General features: G+C 39.9%; 1 protein-coding gene and 1 pseudogene across 1 annotated transcript; one reads left to right on the top strand and one right to left on the bottom strand.

The window, feature by feature from the left end:
• The first annotated feature begins 4,254 nt into the window (after positions 1–4,254).
• LOC116858821 lies at positions 4,255–4,353 on the top strand (annotated as a pseudogene).
• A 7,864-nt stretch (positions 4,354–12,217) lies between these two features.
• SKA2 (spindle and kinetochore associated complex subunit 2) lies at positions 12,218–12,575 on the bottom strand. Its single transcript, XM_032843589.1, is given in 2 exon segments — positions 12,218–12,329; positions 12,331–12,575. Coding segments are annotated over 2 exon segments (357 nt in total).
• Between the last annotated feature and the right edge of the window lie 3,318 nt (positions 12,576–15,893).

Here is a 15,893-nt window from a genome sequence, read left to right as displayed (position 1 = left end):
CAGGCAGAGAGACAGGAGGAAGCAGGTTCCCCACTGAGCAGAGAGCCCGATGCGGGGCTCGATCCCAGGACCCTGAGATCACCACCTGAGCTGAAGGCAGAGGCTTTAACCCACTGAGCTACCCAGGCGCCCTAACTAGAGATTTTCTTGATGAAAAATTCGCCCCAAGTGAAAATGTAGTCTGGGTTCCTGGGTCTGGCTGGGGTCTGAGTTGAGGAAAGATCCTGCTAATACTGTGTCTGTGAGGCGGTGTTTGACCCACCTCCCCTGGGCTCATGGAAACCTGAGTCCCAAGGTGATCAGTAAATACTCCTTCATAGTTGCTGTTGTCATTTTATTTTACCTGCATTCCCGTGTGGTTTGGGAAATGGAGATTACAAACAGCTCTCCCTCTAACACTATTTGAACTCTATCAACTTTAAATTTAATTTGAATACACCATTTACCATTTAAATAGTACAATACAAAAACTAGGTCCTATAGTCATAACACAATACATAAGGTCTGATTTCGTCTGTCTTTAGGAAGCTTATAGTCTGGTATGGGAGATAAGACACATCCACATAACTATGACGTAGGTATAAAGTGCTAAGTGTCAAAACAGAATGTAGTGAATCGCTCTGAAATCGTCTGCCCCATACTCCCCTTCCCGTCCATCCAAACGGCTACTGCAGAAGCTGCCATATTCTGACTTTGTCCCCACCATGCTGGCTGCTGCAGTTCAATGGTCTGGGGTAGGAAGAAGTTAGGCTGAAGGTCTTCTCTTGAATTTTTGTAAGTGGAATGGGAAACAGCCTGGGCCATACTAGGTGTTTAATACATACTTGCTGATAATTGAGTTGTAATGAGAAAATGAATTTTATTGCAATTTTAATACCCTGCTTCTGGATTTATCCATTTGTGTACACCTCAGAAGCCACTTTCTGGATATATTTCTCTTTTTTTTAAGATTTTATTTATTTGTTGGAGAGAGAGATTGGGCACAAGTAGTTGGAGAGACGGGCAGAGGGAGAAGCAGGCTCCCCACTGAACAAGGATCCTGAGGTAGGACTCGATCCCAGAACCCTGAGATCATGACCGGAACCCAAACCAGATGCTTAACCGACTGAGCCACCCAGGTTTCCTGGATATATCACTTTAATATCTCATTAAATATGCCAGCACATCTCTTCCCTTTATTCATTACTACACTTTATTAAAAAGATCATATTATTACATCCTGGCGTCTACATATCACACTAGACCCCTTATAGCCTGAATATTTCATTGATTTTTCAACCTCTCTTAATTATTGCATTTTAAGAGACTTGTATCTTTCTTCAATTTTCTTTCATATATTCTCTTTAACATAGGTTTCTAGGTATGATTTTATACCATGTAAACTGTCTTGATTTTATATTAAGTTGCAGAGAAGAATAAACAAAAATATGTACTTCTTGAATGAAAACAAATAATCCCATAGCAATCTGCTGGTAGAAGTGGGGAAGGAAACCAAAGGGAAGACTCAAGGAAGGTTTTACTGAAGAGGCAAATACTTGGACTGCACTGAGGTCTGAGAAGGAGTGGAGTTAACCAAGCAGATAAAGGTGGGAAAGAGGAGAAGCTGGAGAAGATATTTCAAGTACAAACATGAGGGCTTCAGCTGAGGACATGAGGACAGCATAGTATGTCGAGAAACAGTGGGTATTCAGTTTAGAACTGGGAATGTACTCTATTGAAGAACAGGCAGGAACCATAGCCTAGGCCAGTTCATCAGGGCCCTTACATGGCACATTAAAAAATCTGGACTCAACTTTGCAATCAGTGGGGAGCCACTGGAAAGCTTTTATTTTTATTATTATTATTTTCTAAGATATTTTTTATTTATTTGACAGAAAGAGAGCGGTCACAAGTAGGCAGAGAGAGAGGAGGAAGCAGGCTCGCTGCTGAGCAGAGAGCCCAATGCAGGGCTCGATCCCAGTACCCCGGGACCATGACCTTGAGCTGAAGGCAGAGGCTTTAACCCACTGAGGCACCCAGGCGCCCCTGGAAAGCTTTTAAATATGGAAATTACACCATTAGATATTTGTGTTAGAAATATCAGACTGGTAGGAATGTGGAGGATACATGAAACAACATCTATCCTGATATTCTTCCATAAATACGAGATTTGAAGGGATTCAGGACAGCTCCTTCCTCCCAATGTGTCACTTTGGCAAGTGGATCATTCAGAGCTGAAGGTACTTGAGACTCTATGGGCTCAAGAGAAACTTTTGTCTCTCTCAACCGCAAAGAAAAATCTAAATTGAGGGTCCTTCCCAAAATAAGAGTCATCTGCTCTTCTTATCACCCTTTGAAGTGCATTCTTTACCTCTGAAATCCCAGATCCCTACCCCCTTCTCTGTAGTTCAGAATGACCTATATATCTCATCTTGCCTGCCTTTAGAAATCCATGTCTATGGGGAGTTCCCTATATACACTTACTAAATTTTATTTTCTCCTGTTATACTGTCTCATGTCATTTTGACTCTTAGTCCAGCTAGAAGGACCTTCGAGGAGACAGGAATTCTTGTTCTCAGCAGTTTCTAGAGGGCAAAAATCTACATGTTTTGATTTTTTAAACTTCTCACAGCTTAGATTAGCATAGTGCTTGCACTCAGTAGGAAATGTTTGTTGATGTGGAGACCAGTGTCAGAAGGAAAACTCTGCCTCTCATGGGTGTAGAGAATGTACATTTTGACCTTTGTCTGATGAACAAACTCAGATGGGGTAATATTAGTTATAGAACTCTTTCTAAAAGTGATGGCTGAGCTCAATCTGGGATAAGGAAAGAACACTTAAATGAAGGAAGAGTGATGGAGTCCAAAAAGCACGGGAACTTTTGGGGAAGTACTGCTTAATACAGTATGGTAAAGCTCAAAATGCATGAAAATGAAAGGTATAAAATCATAGAATCTCATAGTGGAAGGAACCTTTAAAAGTCATGTTGTGGCATTAGCCTTCTAATCATTTCTGCAAAGTCTGTGCTTTAATTATTGGGTAAGTTCCTCGGGGGCCTTTAGGGATCAGAAGTGCCTATCTTCCAAGGTGGCCCATTCTTTAAAAGTACTTATTTTTTCTTTTCTTTTCTTTTTTTTAAATTGAAATATAGCTGACACACAACGTTATTAGTTTTAGGCAGACAATGTAGTGTGATTCAACAATTCTCTGTGTATGCTATGCCCACCATGAGTGTATCTGCCATCTGTCACCATCCAACACTATTATGATACCATTGACCATATTCCCCGTGCTGTGCCTTTCATCCCCATGCCTTATTCTTTCGATAACTGGAAGTCTGGACCTCCCATTCCCCTTCACCCATTTTGCCCATCCCCTCACCTCCCTTTCCTCTGGCAACTACCAGTTTATTCTTGTATTTGTGGGTCTGTTTCTGCTTTTTGTTTGTTTTGTTTTTTAGGTCCCATATAAAAATGAAATCATATGGTGTTTGTCTTTCTGTGACTTACTTCACTCCACCTAGTATCTTCTAAGTCTATGTTGTGGCAAATGGCAAGATTTCATTATTGTTCATGGCTGAGTAATATTTGATAATATATCTATATTTGTGTATACTTATATTCTTCATATCTATATAATGTATCTATATAGATATTTAGATATTCTTTATTTATCCAAGACTTGGGTTGCTTCCATATCTTGGATATTGTAAATAATGCTACAGTAATAAAAATAGTCCTTTACATTGAGCCAAATCTGTCTCCTTAGCATGCTCCACTTTTAATTTAGGACCATATAGGGTAACACATTATCTCTTCCATACACACGATTTTCAGGATATGAGACACCTTTCAAATACTTGTTAACTCATTTCTTCAATCATTTCATGATTTAATCATTTCTCAGAGGACATGGTCTTTCTATCACTCTAGCCATTTTCCACTGAAAATAATCTCGTGTGTTTATATCCCACTTTAAAATGCGGTGCCCAGGGGCACCTGGGTGACTCAGTGGGTTAAGCCTCTGCCTTCTGCTTCAGGTCATGATCTCAGGGTCCTGGGATGGAGCCCCACATCGGGCTCTCTGCTCAGTGGGGAACCTGCTTCTCCTCTCTCTCTGCCTGCCTCTCTGCCTACCTGTGATCTCTGTCTGTCAAATAAATAAATAAAATCTTTAAAATAAAATAAAATAAAATGCTGTGCCCAATGCAGAATAGAAGACCCACGTGAACTCAAGATTATTCATCTAGGTACTATACTTCTATTGCTTGAGATAAGATCATAATGAGCCTTATGCTAAAACTGGAATAATAGAAGATTAGCATGACCCTTGCACAAAGATTACACACAAATTCATGAATCATTCCATATTTTTAACTAACTGTAATTTAACTAAAAACTCTGAAGAAAAAAATCGTAATGATCCTTGAAAGTCAGCATAAAGAATTTGAATTTTAGGGGTGTCTAGTTGGCTCAATTGGTTAAGCGACTCCCTTCAGCTCAGGTCATGATTCTGGAGTCCCAGGACCGAGCCCCTCATTGGGCTCCCTGCTCAGCTGGGAGTCTGCTTCTCCCTCTGCCCCTCACCCCACTCATGCTCTCTCTCTCTCTCAAATAAATAAAATCTTTAAAAAAAAGAATTTGAATTTTATTCTTCCAGGCATGGGGGAACCACTGAAGGAATTTGAGCAGATAAATGAGAGCGGCGTCCATATCTTACTGTACATTCCACTGACTCTAACTGGAATGTGAGCTCTAAACCTTAAGTCTGTGTCCCATTGGAGGCATAGCTTCAGCACTTGGTACAGGGCTGACACATTGGAGGTGTTTAGTCTACCTACATAAATAAATTACTATCTAGATCAGTACCTGGCATATTAAGCAATCACAATTCATGTTTACTGAAGAAAGGTAAATCATCAAAGCCATACTTTAGGAAGATAACTGGCAACAGTATACAAAAGATATTGGAGACAGAAAATAGACACGATAGGGTGAAAAACAATTAGAAGGAGTTGTAGCCGTCTTGGTAAAAGGCAACAAAAGTATCAACTAGGATGACAGTAACAAGAAGGAAGGAATGGATGCGAAAGAGGATTTTACATGATATATAAATTAAATGGACATATAGTGGGATGAAGAAGAAAATGATAAAACTCTGGGGTTTGAATTTGGATGGCTGAAATGTTGTCATTCATAGAATTATTTATTTTAGGAATTAGCAGATATTTTAAGGGACTATGATGAACTCAGATTGGAGTAGGTTGAATTTAAAGGTACTGGTATGATATGCTCAGGAGGCAGAAATGTGGGACTGAAGTTTAGGAGTAAAGAAAAGCAAGATCTTTAGAGCTGAGTCACCTAAGTGCAGGGTAGTTGAAATCGTAGACGTAGATGAGGTGGCCAAAGGAGAATTTAAAACAAGGGAATGTCTGCTTTTATGCCATAGGAAAGAGATCAACAAACCACAGATAGAATAGTTATAAGTAGGAAAAGCTGAAGAGTGTAGAGTCATGAAATTGAACAGATGAGAGAATTTCAAGGAGGGGTATTGTCAACAGTCTCAGATGCTATAGAGAGACGGAAACATTCAGCATCTGGAAATTGGAAAACATCAGGTCATCTGTGATTCTTCTTCTCCTTATCTAATTAAATCTGAATTCCTGAACTTTGAATGAAAGGTCTCTAGTTTACTTATTTCAACCTCTCACTCATAACTGCCAAATTCCAGTAAGCTAATTTTGCTATGGTTAGGCTGGTATCTTTCCTCTCTCCAGCTCAAAAAGTAAAATACATTCTTGTTGAAAAAGGAAGGGGCGCCTGAGTGGCTCAGTGTGTTAAGCCTCTGCCTTTGGTTCAGATCATGATCCCGGGGTCCTGGGATCGAGCCCCACATCGGGCTCTCTGCTCAGCAGGGAGCCTGCTTCCTCCTCTCTCTGCCTGCCTCTCTGCCTACTTCTACTTATGATTTCACTCTCTGTCAAATAAATAAATAAATAAATAAATAAATCTTAAAAAACAAAAAGAAAAGAAAAAGGAAAAAGAAAAGAAGAAGACTGATGTTGTTTTGGTTCCAAGTATGTCTTGTATGTTCTTGGCTTATTTTCATATGCAGGGATCAGATCTAGGTTTTATAGGTCCGAAAATTTATCCAAGTTGGAGATCTCTTTTTCAGAAAAGGAAAGCAAGATTTTGAACACAAAATTAGCTAAAAAGTTTTTTAAAATTAAAAAAAAATCACAAATTATTGTAGCCTTGGATATCCAGTTTCCTTTCTTCTAAGACCTCTTAGGCAAAATCACTTTTCTTGACAGATTCAAGTGATTTTCTTGACAGATACCATGGAAAATCTAAAATCTGTTTTCTAAAGTGAAGACCGGGCCTAGAATTTTTTAAATTGTTCTTAAATTTCCTGTTTTAGGGACACCTGGGTGGCTCAGTTGGTTAGGCATCTGCTTTCAGCTCAGTTCATGATCCCAAGGTCCTGGGATTAAGTCCTGCACTGGGCTCCTTGCTCGGCCCCTTCACAAGCAGGGGAACCTGCTTGTGCTCCCTCTCTTTCTGACAAATACATAAATAAGATCTTAGAAAATAAAAGGTTCCTGGGGCTCCTAGGTGGCTCAGATGGTTAAGTGTCTGCTTTCCACTCGGGTCATGATCTCCAGGTCCTGGAATCCAGTCCCGCTTCCCCCCCCCACCCCACCCCACCGCCTCTCAGCTCAGCAGGGAGTCTGCTTCTCCTTTTCCCTCTCCCCCTGCTGGTACTCTCTCTCTCAAATAAATAAATAAATATTTTAAGAAAAAGGGTTCCTGTTTTGTTTGAGATGAACAGGAGTACTGCTTGGAACTAGAATAGGGAAAAGGAGGAAGGGCATGAATCTATGGGTTTATATAAAATCTGAAACTGCTAAAGTGGGAAGCAGAATAACAGCATTTATAAATCTGCAGCAGAAGTTTGTCCCCTTTCACTTAACACTTCCTGGAAAGATCAGTCCCTCTTCTATTCCTTTCCTTCCTTCCTTTCCTCCTGCCAATCCTTCCTTCCTTTCCTCCTGCCAATCCTTCCTTCCTTTCCAAATCACTTCGTTTTCCCCATCTGTGGCCCTATATTTCTTAAAGACAACAAAAAAAAAAACCAAAAGAAGACAACAACAAAACTACCTAAAAAGACCCAACTTTTCTCTCATTGACATAAGTTTACTCTAAAGGGAGAGGTTGGGATCCCTGGGTGGCTCAGTTGGTGAACTGTCTGCCTTCAGCTCAGGACATGGTCCCGGGGTTCTGGGATCGAGCCCCACATCAGGTTCCCTGTTAACGGGGAGCCTGCTTCTCCCTCTGCCCTCTGCCTGTGCTCTCACTCTATCTCTGTATCAAATAAAATAAATACAATCTTAAAAAACAAAAATAGGAGAGGTGATTGTGAGGAAATAGAAAAATGAAGCTCTCTTCCTATAATCCCTAAAATCAAAGACATCCTCTAGGCAATGACACTAGCAGAGGTTCCCCCAGTTTGCCTCAAAACCACCCTGTGCCTCTTACCTAAAGTTTCACTTTTCCAAAAAAGCTCTGAAGAAAGAAAAATTTCTTTACTTCCCCCAGTCATTTCCCTAAGTATTCCCCAGGCTTGTAGAGAAGTGTTATGAAACTCAGAAGAATTGTTCGGATTATTCCCAGAAAAACTTCACCAGAAAGACAATACGGACAGTTATTTACCTTTTGAGAGAGTGATATCCAAGGCTGGCTGTTGGCAGGCCAGTCTCCTCCTACTCAAGCCCATCTCTTGGCAGCCTCTCCCCTTTTTATCAACCCACTCTTACAAAAAGGCAAGTGGTTGGTAGCTCTGTCCCTTCCCCACTCTCACGCTGAACTAAGAAGCTTCATGAATACTTCAGCTAAAACAGGATCAAGTTTCAGACACTCCCATAGTGAGTGAGAAAATGATCCCACTAGATTAAATTGGAGCCCAGGTCAGTAGAAGAATATTTCCACAGCTCTGCCAGGACTGGGGCAGCCAAGGTTAATGGCTCAAGTAATACCTTGTAAGTGGATCACATGAGTGGGAGAAGATGGGTCACGAGCCAGCTTTTTGGTCTATGCAGTGGTTTTCTGGATTAGTGGCATCACATGGAAAATTGTTAGAAATGCTAATTCTTGGACCTGGGTTCCTGCCTTAATGAATCTGAAACTTTGGAGGTGTTTGTATCCGTGCTTTAACCAGCCCCTCTAGGGGACTGTGATGTATGCTCAAATTTGAGAACTATTTTGTCAACAAGATCAGTGAAGCTCTAAAATCTCTTTTCCTGGAAAAGAATTTATTTAGGGGTGCCTGGGTGGCTCAATTGGTTAAGTGACTGCTTTCGGCTCAGGTCATGATCCCTGAGTTTCAGAATCGAGTCCCGCATAGGGCTCCCGCTCCATGGGGAATTTGCATCTTCCTCTGACCTTCTCCCCTCTCCTGCTTTCTCTTTCTCCTTCTCAACTAAATAAATAAAAATCTTTAAAAAAATTTTAAAAAAAATAGGGGCACCTGGGTGGGTCAGTGGGTTAAAGCCTCTGCCTTCGGCTCGGATCCCAGGATCCTGGGATTGAGCCCTGTGTTGGGCTCTCTGCTCAGCGGGGAGCCTGCTTCCTCCTTCCTCTCTCTCTGCCTGCCTCTCTGTCTACTTGTGATCTCCGTCTGTCAAATAAATAAGTGAAATCTTTAAAAATAAATAAATAAAAATAATTAAGAAATTTTTAAAAAAGAATTTACTTAGAACATTTGAATCAGAAAAGTCAAAACTATTTCACTTAGTATTAGGTATTATACATGCTCACATATATCTTGAATGCAAAACTTATTACCATTCCTCTAAGGTTTTTTTGTTTTTGTTTTTAAAAGATTTCATCTATTTATTATGAGAGAGACATTGGGAGAGCACAGAGGGAGAGTGGGAAGAAGAAGCAGACTCCTGCTGAGCAAAGAGCTCGAAGTCAAGCTCGGTCCTGGCTTGATCCCAGGACCCCAAGATCATGATCCGAGCTGAATGCAGAAGCTTAACCTACTGATCCAACCAGATGCCCATCCTCTAAGGTTTTATGCAGTTCCAAAAAAAAAAAAAAAATTCTATAGGACACCTGCATGCCCAGGTAGGTGCACACATACCCTTTTCTCTCTGTATGTACATATGCTTTATAAATATACAAAATAGTTCTGGAGAGACATAACCCAGGGCTCTAAGATGGGGAATTGAGTGTCTCAAACTATACCATGTACATATTAACTACTCAAAACATTTTTTTTGAATTTAGATACATTTTCAAAATTTTATCACACTTTTAAAAAGTAACTCTCCTGAAAGAGGTTCTATATTTAATAAATTTTACCTCATGCCTGTTATATGTCACTGTACTAGATGTTGGGGACAGAATGGAGAATGAAGTATGGTCCCAGTTCTCACTTTCATCTTCCCAAATAATATGAAACGTAGCAATTTAAATATATTTTCAGTTTCTTAATTTCTAGATTTCTCTTGCCCCTGAGCATACAATCACAAATTCCATGGTAGGGAAAACTAAAGTCTGAAGCAAAACCAGGCTTTGGGGCCCATTATAATAGCTACTGTTTGTTTAGTGATGAATCTTAAAACAAAATTGTTTTATACTTCTGTTTTACATAATTATAGAGGTAATACAAAGTCATAGCATATTAAAATTACAGAACTATGAAAAGGTAGAAATTTCCTATTAATCCCACTCTTCAGAGATACACTATTAACAGTTCGGTAGATTTCTCCAACTCTAATTTATATATTTAGTATAATTATTATTTATAAGATAATACTTATTTTTAAAAAATATTTTATTTATTTGACACAGAGAGAGAGAGAGATCACAAGTAGGCAGAGAGGCAGGCAGAGAGGCAGGCAGAGAGAGAGAGGGGGAAGCAGTCTCCCTGCTGAGCAGAGAGCCCGATGCTGGGGCTCGATCCCAGGGCACTGAGATCATGACCTGAGCCAAAGGCAGAGGCTTAACCTACTGAGCCACCCAGGTGCCCCAGATAATACTTATTTTATGCTTTTTTCATTTAATAGTATACCTTGGACATCGACCCATTTTAATACCTTTAGATCTGCTTCATTCATTTTAATGGCTGCTAAGTATGCAAGTTCTCCATTACGTACATATCCCTGATTTATTTTCACTATTAGTGTGCATTTGGGTTGTTTAAAATTTCTTAATAGTGTACCAACATTGCAATGGCTAACCTTGCACATATTTCTCTGAGCATTTGTGGAAAAGTTTTTGTGACATAAATGCCTCAGAGTATTAAAAATATAAATGCTGGGTTGTAGGATATAAACAGGTAGAATTTTAATAGGTACTGCCAAATTACACACTAAAAAGGTTACTGCAATGTGCAAACTAGATATGAAAGTGCCTGTTTTTTCATAGTGCTGCCAATACGTTACTCTCAACCTTTGAAGTATTTGTCCAGTTAGTAGGCAAAAATAACATCTCAGTTTTTATGAACTTGCATTTCCCTAATTGCTATGGTATTTGAGTTTTTATTGTTTGTACATCTTACTCAAATTTCCTATACCTATCCTATGCCTTCTATTCATTGGGTTATTCATCTTTTATTTATTTGTTTGTTTGTTTGTTTGTTTTTAAAAGATTTTATTTATTTATTTGAGAGAGAGCACAAGCCAGGGGAGGGGCAGAGGGAAAGGGAGAAACAGGCTTCCTGCTGAGCAGGGAGCCCAATGTGGGACTTGATCCCAGGATCCTAGGATCACGACCTGAGTGGAAGGCAGACACTTAACTGACTGAGCCACAAAGGCGTCCCAACGATATATTTTTACTTATAATTTTTTGGGATACATATTCTCATTTCCCATCCTTTGCTACTCCCACTCCCTCACTTTTGAAGCTGCTGTCAACATCAGCTTCCAGAATTTAACCTCTCTCCTCAGCCCAACAACCTCCTTCTAGCTTCTCTTGTTTCCCTGTCTTCTGGGGCTCTAGAATCTTCCATCTCAAGATACTGATATAATTTGTCAATCAGTACTCCAGTTCTGGGTAATTCCTCTGCTTACTTTCTTTCCTCTAGCTTCTGGTTGTTGGCAGAGAAATGCTACGTAGTTTCATGAACATTTATACCTTCTCACTCTGGGAGCTCAGAGCATTAGACAGTCTTTTTCTTCATACAATTTTAGTCACACACTTCCCCAAATTACCCACATCTCTAAAGCTAGAACCAACACCATCTCTACCTCTTGTTTGTAGCAGTTTGACTTATTATTATTCTTTGAGAATCAAAGCCACTGCACGTGAGTTGTCAGCTTCTCCCTCTTCCACTTCAAAATGTCTACACATTTTCTCTAAAAACATGCCTTGATTTTTCTGAGTGTAGTACTTCCACACACAGCCCTAACTTGTTTCCTTGTCTCCCCCAGCACCAGTCTTACTTGTTTTCTTAGGCATATATATTTTCTTCAACTTTAATTTGCCACTTTCACAAGACATAATTTTCTATTCCTACCCCATCCTACCTCGCATCCCAGGTATCATGTGATTAGTTTTTCTTCATTGCCATGTTTCTTGAAAAAGTGTCGTATGCTAACTATCTGCCTATATTTACTCACTTTCTATACGTTCCTCACTCACTTGAACCATGGTTTCCACTCCATCTACTCTCCTTAGATTTGTTTCTCATCTCTGAACATGTGCTGCTGCCCAAACTCTTTTATCTTGAAACTCTATTGGCTTATATTGTCCTGCTCTTTCCAGACTGCGTCTTCTTTCTTCCATCATCTGAAACAGATATTTCTCTCTCTCTTTTTTTATCATTTAATTTCTGAAGCATGTCCATTCATATTTGACTGACTGATAGTACATAAATATTCTTTTACAATAGGTCAGAACATCTATGTTATCCCAATTACACAAAAACAGGTGCAAAATAGTGTTAAGAAACTTCCTTGCCTAAAATTATAAGACTAAGTATGTGTGCATATATTTTAAAAATCCCTTGATTCCCATTCCATCCTTTTGGCTGAACTTTATTAATTAATATCTTTCCTTTCTATACTGCTCTCTTTTGTGAAAGGTATCAACTACCTAAGCACTCAAGCCAAATCCCCTTCTCCTTTGCCATCCCCCCACCTCTAGTCATTAAGTGCTAACAAGACACCTTCCTAAATTTTTCTGGAACGGATCTCTTCTCCATGAGAGTTCTCTTTTGCAAGTCTATTTCTTCATAAGTCTGACGTGTGAGACTTTAATTGCTCTGCTGCAGTTTTCTCTTCTTTAGTCCATGGTGATAGCCCCAGGTCTGGTTGCTTTATAGTGTTTGTTATGGTCATTAAGAACAGTAGCACAAACACAGCTCTTAGTCTCTTTCTGCTTGACAGCAATTGGTTTAACGTGTGCTTGCAAAGCTTGATATTGAGACTTTATTGCTAACAATTCTTTTAAGAGTGTAATGGGATTTTTCTTGCCTGTTGAATCAGGATGATTAGTCTTGATTTCATATTCCAATCTGTACTGAATATAATCCAGATCAGAGTCAGCTTTCTGGAACATAAGTTCCATCTTATTGATCTCTGCTTCCATCTTGCATGGTTGACTTTCCTCAGATGCCTGAAACAGGCATTTCATGAAGCATTCTTTGCGTCCTTTTGCTTATCTCTTTTAACTATGGTGCTGTCATTTTCTGCAACCACAGTCTCTTGCACGGATGCATAACTTTAGGTCTAGATCCCAATCTCTCTTTTGAGCAGATGCCCTATGATTTCATATGCTTAATAAGCATTTTTACCTGGATGTCCCACCAACGAAACCAACAAATAAATTTCAACCAAAGAAACCTGAACTTCCAGTTAGGAAAAGACATTAGGGTTCAAAGCCGATGGCTAAGAAAGAATTCTTGAGACATCTTTGGTGCAAAAGGTGGTTTTATTAAACCATGGGGATAGGACCTGTGGGCAGAAAGAGCTGCACCAGGGTCATAAGGAGTGGCCTATTATAAACTTTCACACTGGCGGGGGGGTTAGGGAGAATGTAAGTCTCTAAAGAATTTTGGAAGGAAGGTTTCCTATAGGACTTTTAGGGGGCTAGCTATTGCTTGGAAAAGGTCATTTTTTACTGTCTAGTAAAACCCAAGTCATGAGACCCTTTAGATGTATATTGGTGGGTCACATACTCGGGGGATGATTGCCAACATGTATCTTGGTGGGTAGAGATAAAGAAGTTTCCACAGTAATTTTTATATGTTAAGGTAGACTTACAGGGTCTTGGGGGTTGGGCTAAGATGCCTTTCGCCCTTAGCAAACTATTAGTAAAGTATTAGCAAAGTCTTAGCATGGAGGCAGCTGAGTTCCTAGAGGAAAGTCACTCTGACTGTTTCAAGGACTTGTCAATGGGCTGTAGGCAATAAGAAAATTTAATAAATTTTCTTCTGCCTCTGTTTCCTGCATCACCAGACTCTGATATTGATATCATCCGAAAGCTTTCTTTGACGTCACCACTTCCTTTCACTCCCTATGCATAGAATCCCATGGCAAACCTTATTTTGTCACAACAGTATTTATGGCAATCATTATCTTTTCAGCTTCACTGACCTATGTCTGATCCTTGTAATTGTTTTCCTGGATTTCTTTCTTTCTTTTTTTTTTTTTTTAAGATTTTATTTATTTATTTGACCGAGATCACAAGTAGGCAGAGAAGCGGGAGGGGGCGGGGCAGGGAGCAGGCTCCCTGCTGAGCAGAGAGCCCCACGCAGGGCTCGATCCCGGGACCCCGAGATCACAACTTGAGCCGAAGGCAGAGGCTTAACCCACTGAGCCACCCAGGGGCCCCTCCCCTGGTTTTCTGGAGTAGTTATTTACCTAAGTGGATTTTCTGTTTCTAGTCTCTGCGCATCCCCCAAATAATCTGGATCACTCTTCCTTAAAATTTTAACCTTCAGGAATAGGGTTTCCAGAAAAAAGATAACCTTTTAATTTTTAAAAATTTTTAAATATTTTATTTATGAGATAGAGCGAGAGTGAGAGAGAGAGCAAAAGCAGGGGGAGCATTAGGCAGAGGGAGAAACAGGCTCTCCATTGAGCAGAGAGCCTAATGCAGGGCTCTATCCCAGGGTTCTGGCATCATGATCTGAGCCCAAGGCAGACGCTTAACCAACTAAGCCATTCAGACGCCCCAAAAGATGACTTTTTTAAAAATATAAATATTTCCTATGCAATATTTAGAGCATACTTATACTAAAAAAGTCATTTGTTGTTTATCTGAAGTTTAAGTTGACTGGTCAGCCTGTTTTTCTGTTTTTTTTTTTTTTTTAAAGATTTTATTTATTTATTTATTTGTCAGAGAGAGAGAGAGAAAATGAGAGAGAGGCAGGCAGAAGGAGAAGTAGGTGCCTTGCTGGGCAAGAAGCTTGATGTGGGGGGGTGCCTGGGTGGCTCAGTCGTCAAGTGTCTGCTTTTAGTTCAGATTATGATCCCAGCATCATCCTGGGATGGAGTCCTGCATCAGGCTCCACGCTTGGTAGGGAGCCTGCTTCTCCCTCTCCAGCCTCTTGTGCTTTTGTTCACTCTCTTGCTATCTCTCTCTGTCAAGTAAATAAATAAAATCTTTAAAAAGAAAAAAAAAGGGGGGGGGCAGCTGGGTGGCTCAGTGGGTTGAAGCCTCTGCCTTAGGCTCAGGTCGTGATCCCAGGGTCCTGGCATCGAGCCCCGCATCAGGCTCTCTGCTCCGCGGAGAGCCTGCTTCCTCCTCTCTCTCTGCCTGCCTCCCTGCATACTTGTGATCTCTGTCTGTCAAATAAATACATAAAAATTAAAAAATATATATTTAAAAAGAAAAAAAAAAAGAAGCTGGATGTGGTACTTGATCCCAGGACCCTGGGGTCATGACCTGAGCTGAAGGTAGATGCTCAACCGACTGAGCCACCCAAGTGACCCACAGTAGGTAATTTCTTAACCAACTTTTAAATTTTCATTTCTATTAAAATTAGAAAATCTGAATTCGCAGTGGGTTTGTCAGGTACTGCAATGGGTGATGGCTACCACTCATTCAGATCATTTCTGTAGAGTTCAATCTAACATGGACCTAGAATTATAGAGAGTTTTTAATTGAAGGTGGCTTTCAGTAGTTTGTTAGATCTTATGCAGAGGGCATACAGCAACCTTTAAAGTTGAATGTTTCAACGTGGGAGAGAGCAGGCATTGTATGCCGTTGCAAGGGTTGCATTCAACTCTGAAAACATTTTTTCCCCATTCGACTGTAACAATTTGATGTGGTTCAAAATACGTTCAATAATGTGTCATGCCTTTTCCCTCTGATGAAGAAACAAAATTATCATGTATTGAGAAATAATAAACTCTTGGCAGTCAAGGCATTTGCATAATAGTCTGGTTTTCTTACAAAATCCTGATACTTTGTTCTTAAGATTAAAAATTGTGGCATTTATCAGAATTGGCAGCACAAAAGAAAAGTTCTCTCCTGACCTGTATCATGGCGGTCTGAACTCCCAAAAATTGTGCCAAAGAGTTTAGAAAACAAATAAGCAAAGTAAGCACACAGAGAAAACTTCAGGGAACTATTTCGGATTGCAAAGGAGGATAAATTTAATGTTCAAATGATCTGATAAAGTATTCATTTGGAAACAAAAAAAAAATCAGGTCACTTAGAACTTGAAGTAATAAATTCAAGCTAATAAAAATAATGAAAACAGGGCTCAGATAAACGTACTTGAAAAATGGTTTTTGTTAGTATTATCTTATGGGAGAAAAGGGATCTTTTTTTTTAAAAAAAGATTTTATTTATGTATTTGTCAGAGAGAGAAAGAGAGAGGGCACAAGCAGGGGGAGTGGTAGGCAGAGGGAGAAGCAGGCTCCTCACTGAGCAAGGAGTTGCATGCAGGACTTGATC

This window comes from Lontra canadensis, unplaced genomic scaffold (assembly GCF_010015895.1).
Source record: "Lontra canadensis isolate GAN:19392208 unplaced genomic scaffold, GSC_riverotter_1.0 scaffold142, whole genome shotgun sequence".
Lineage (NCBI taxonomy): Eukaryota > Metazoa > Chordata > Mammalia > Carnivora > Mustelidae > Lontra > Lontra canadensis.
Note: the sequence above shows the minus strand (reverse complement) of the source record. Positions and strands in the feature narration are given on the sequence as shown.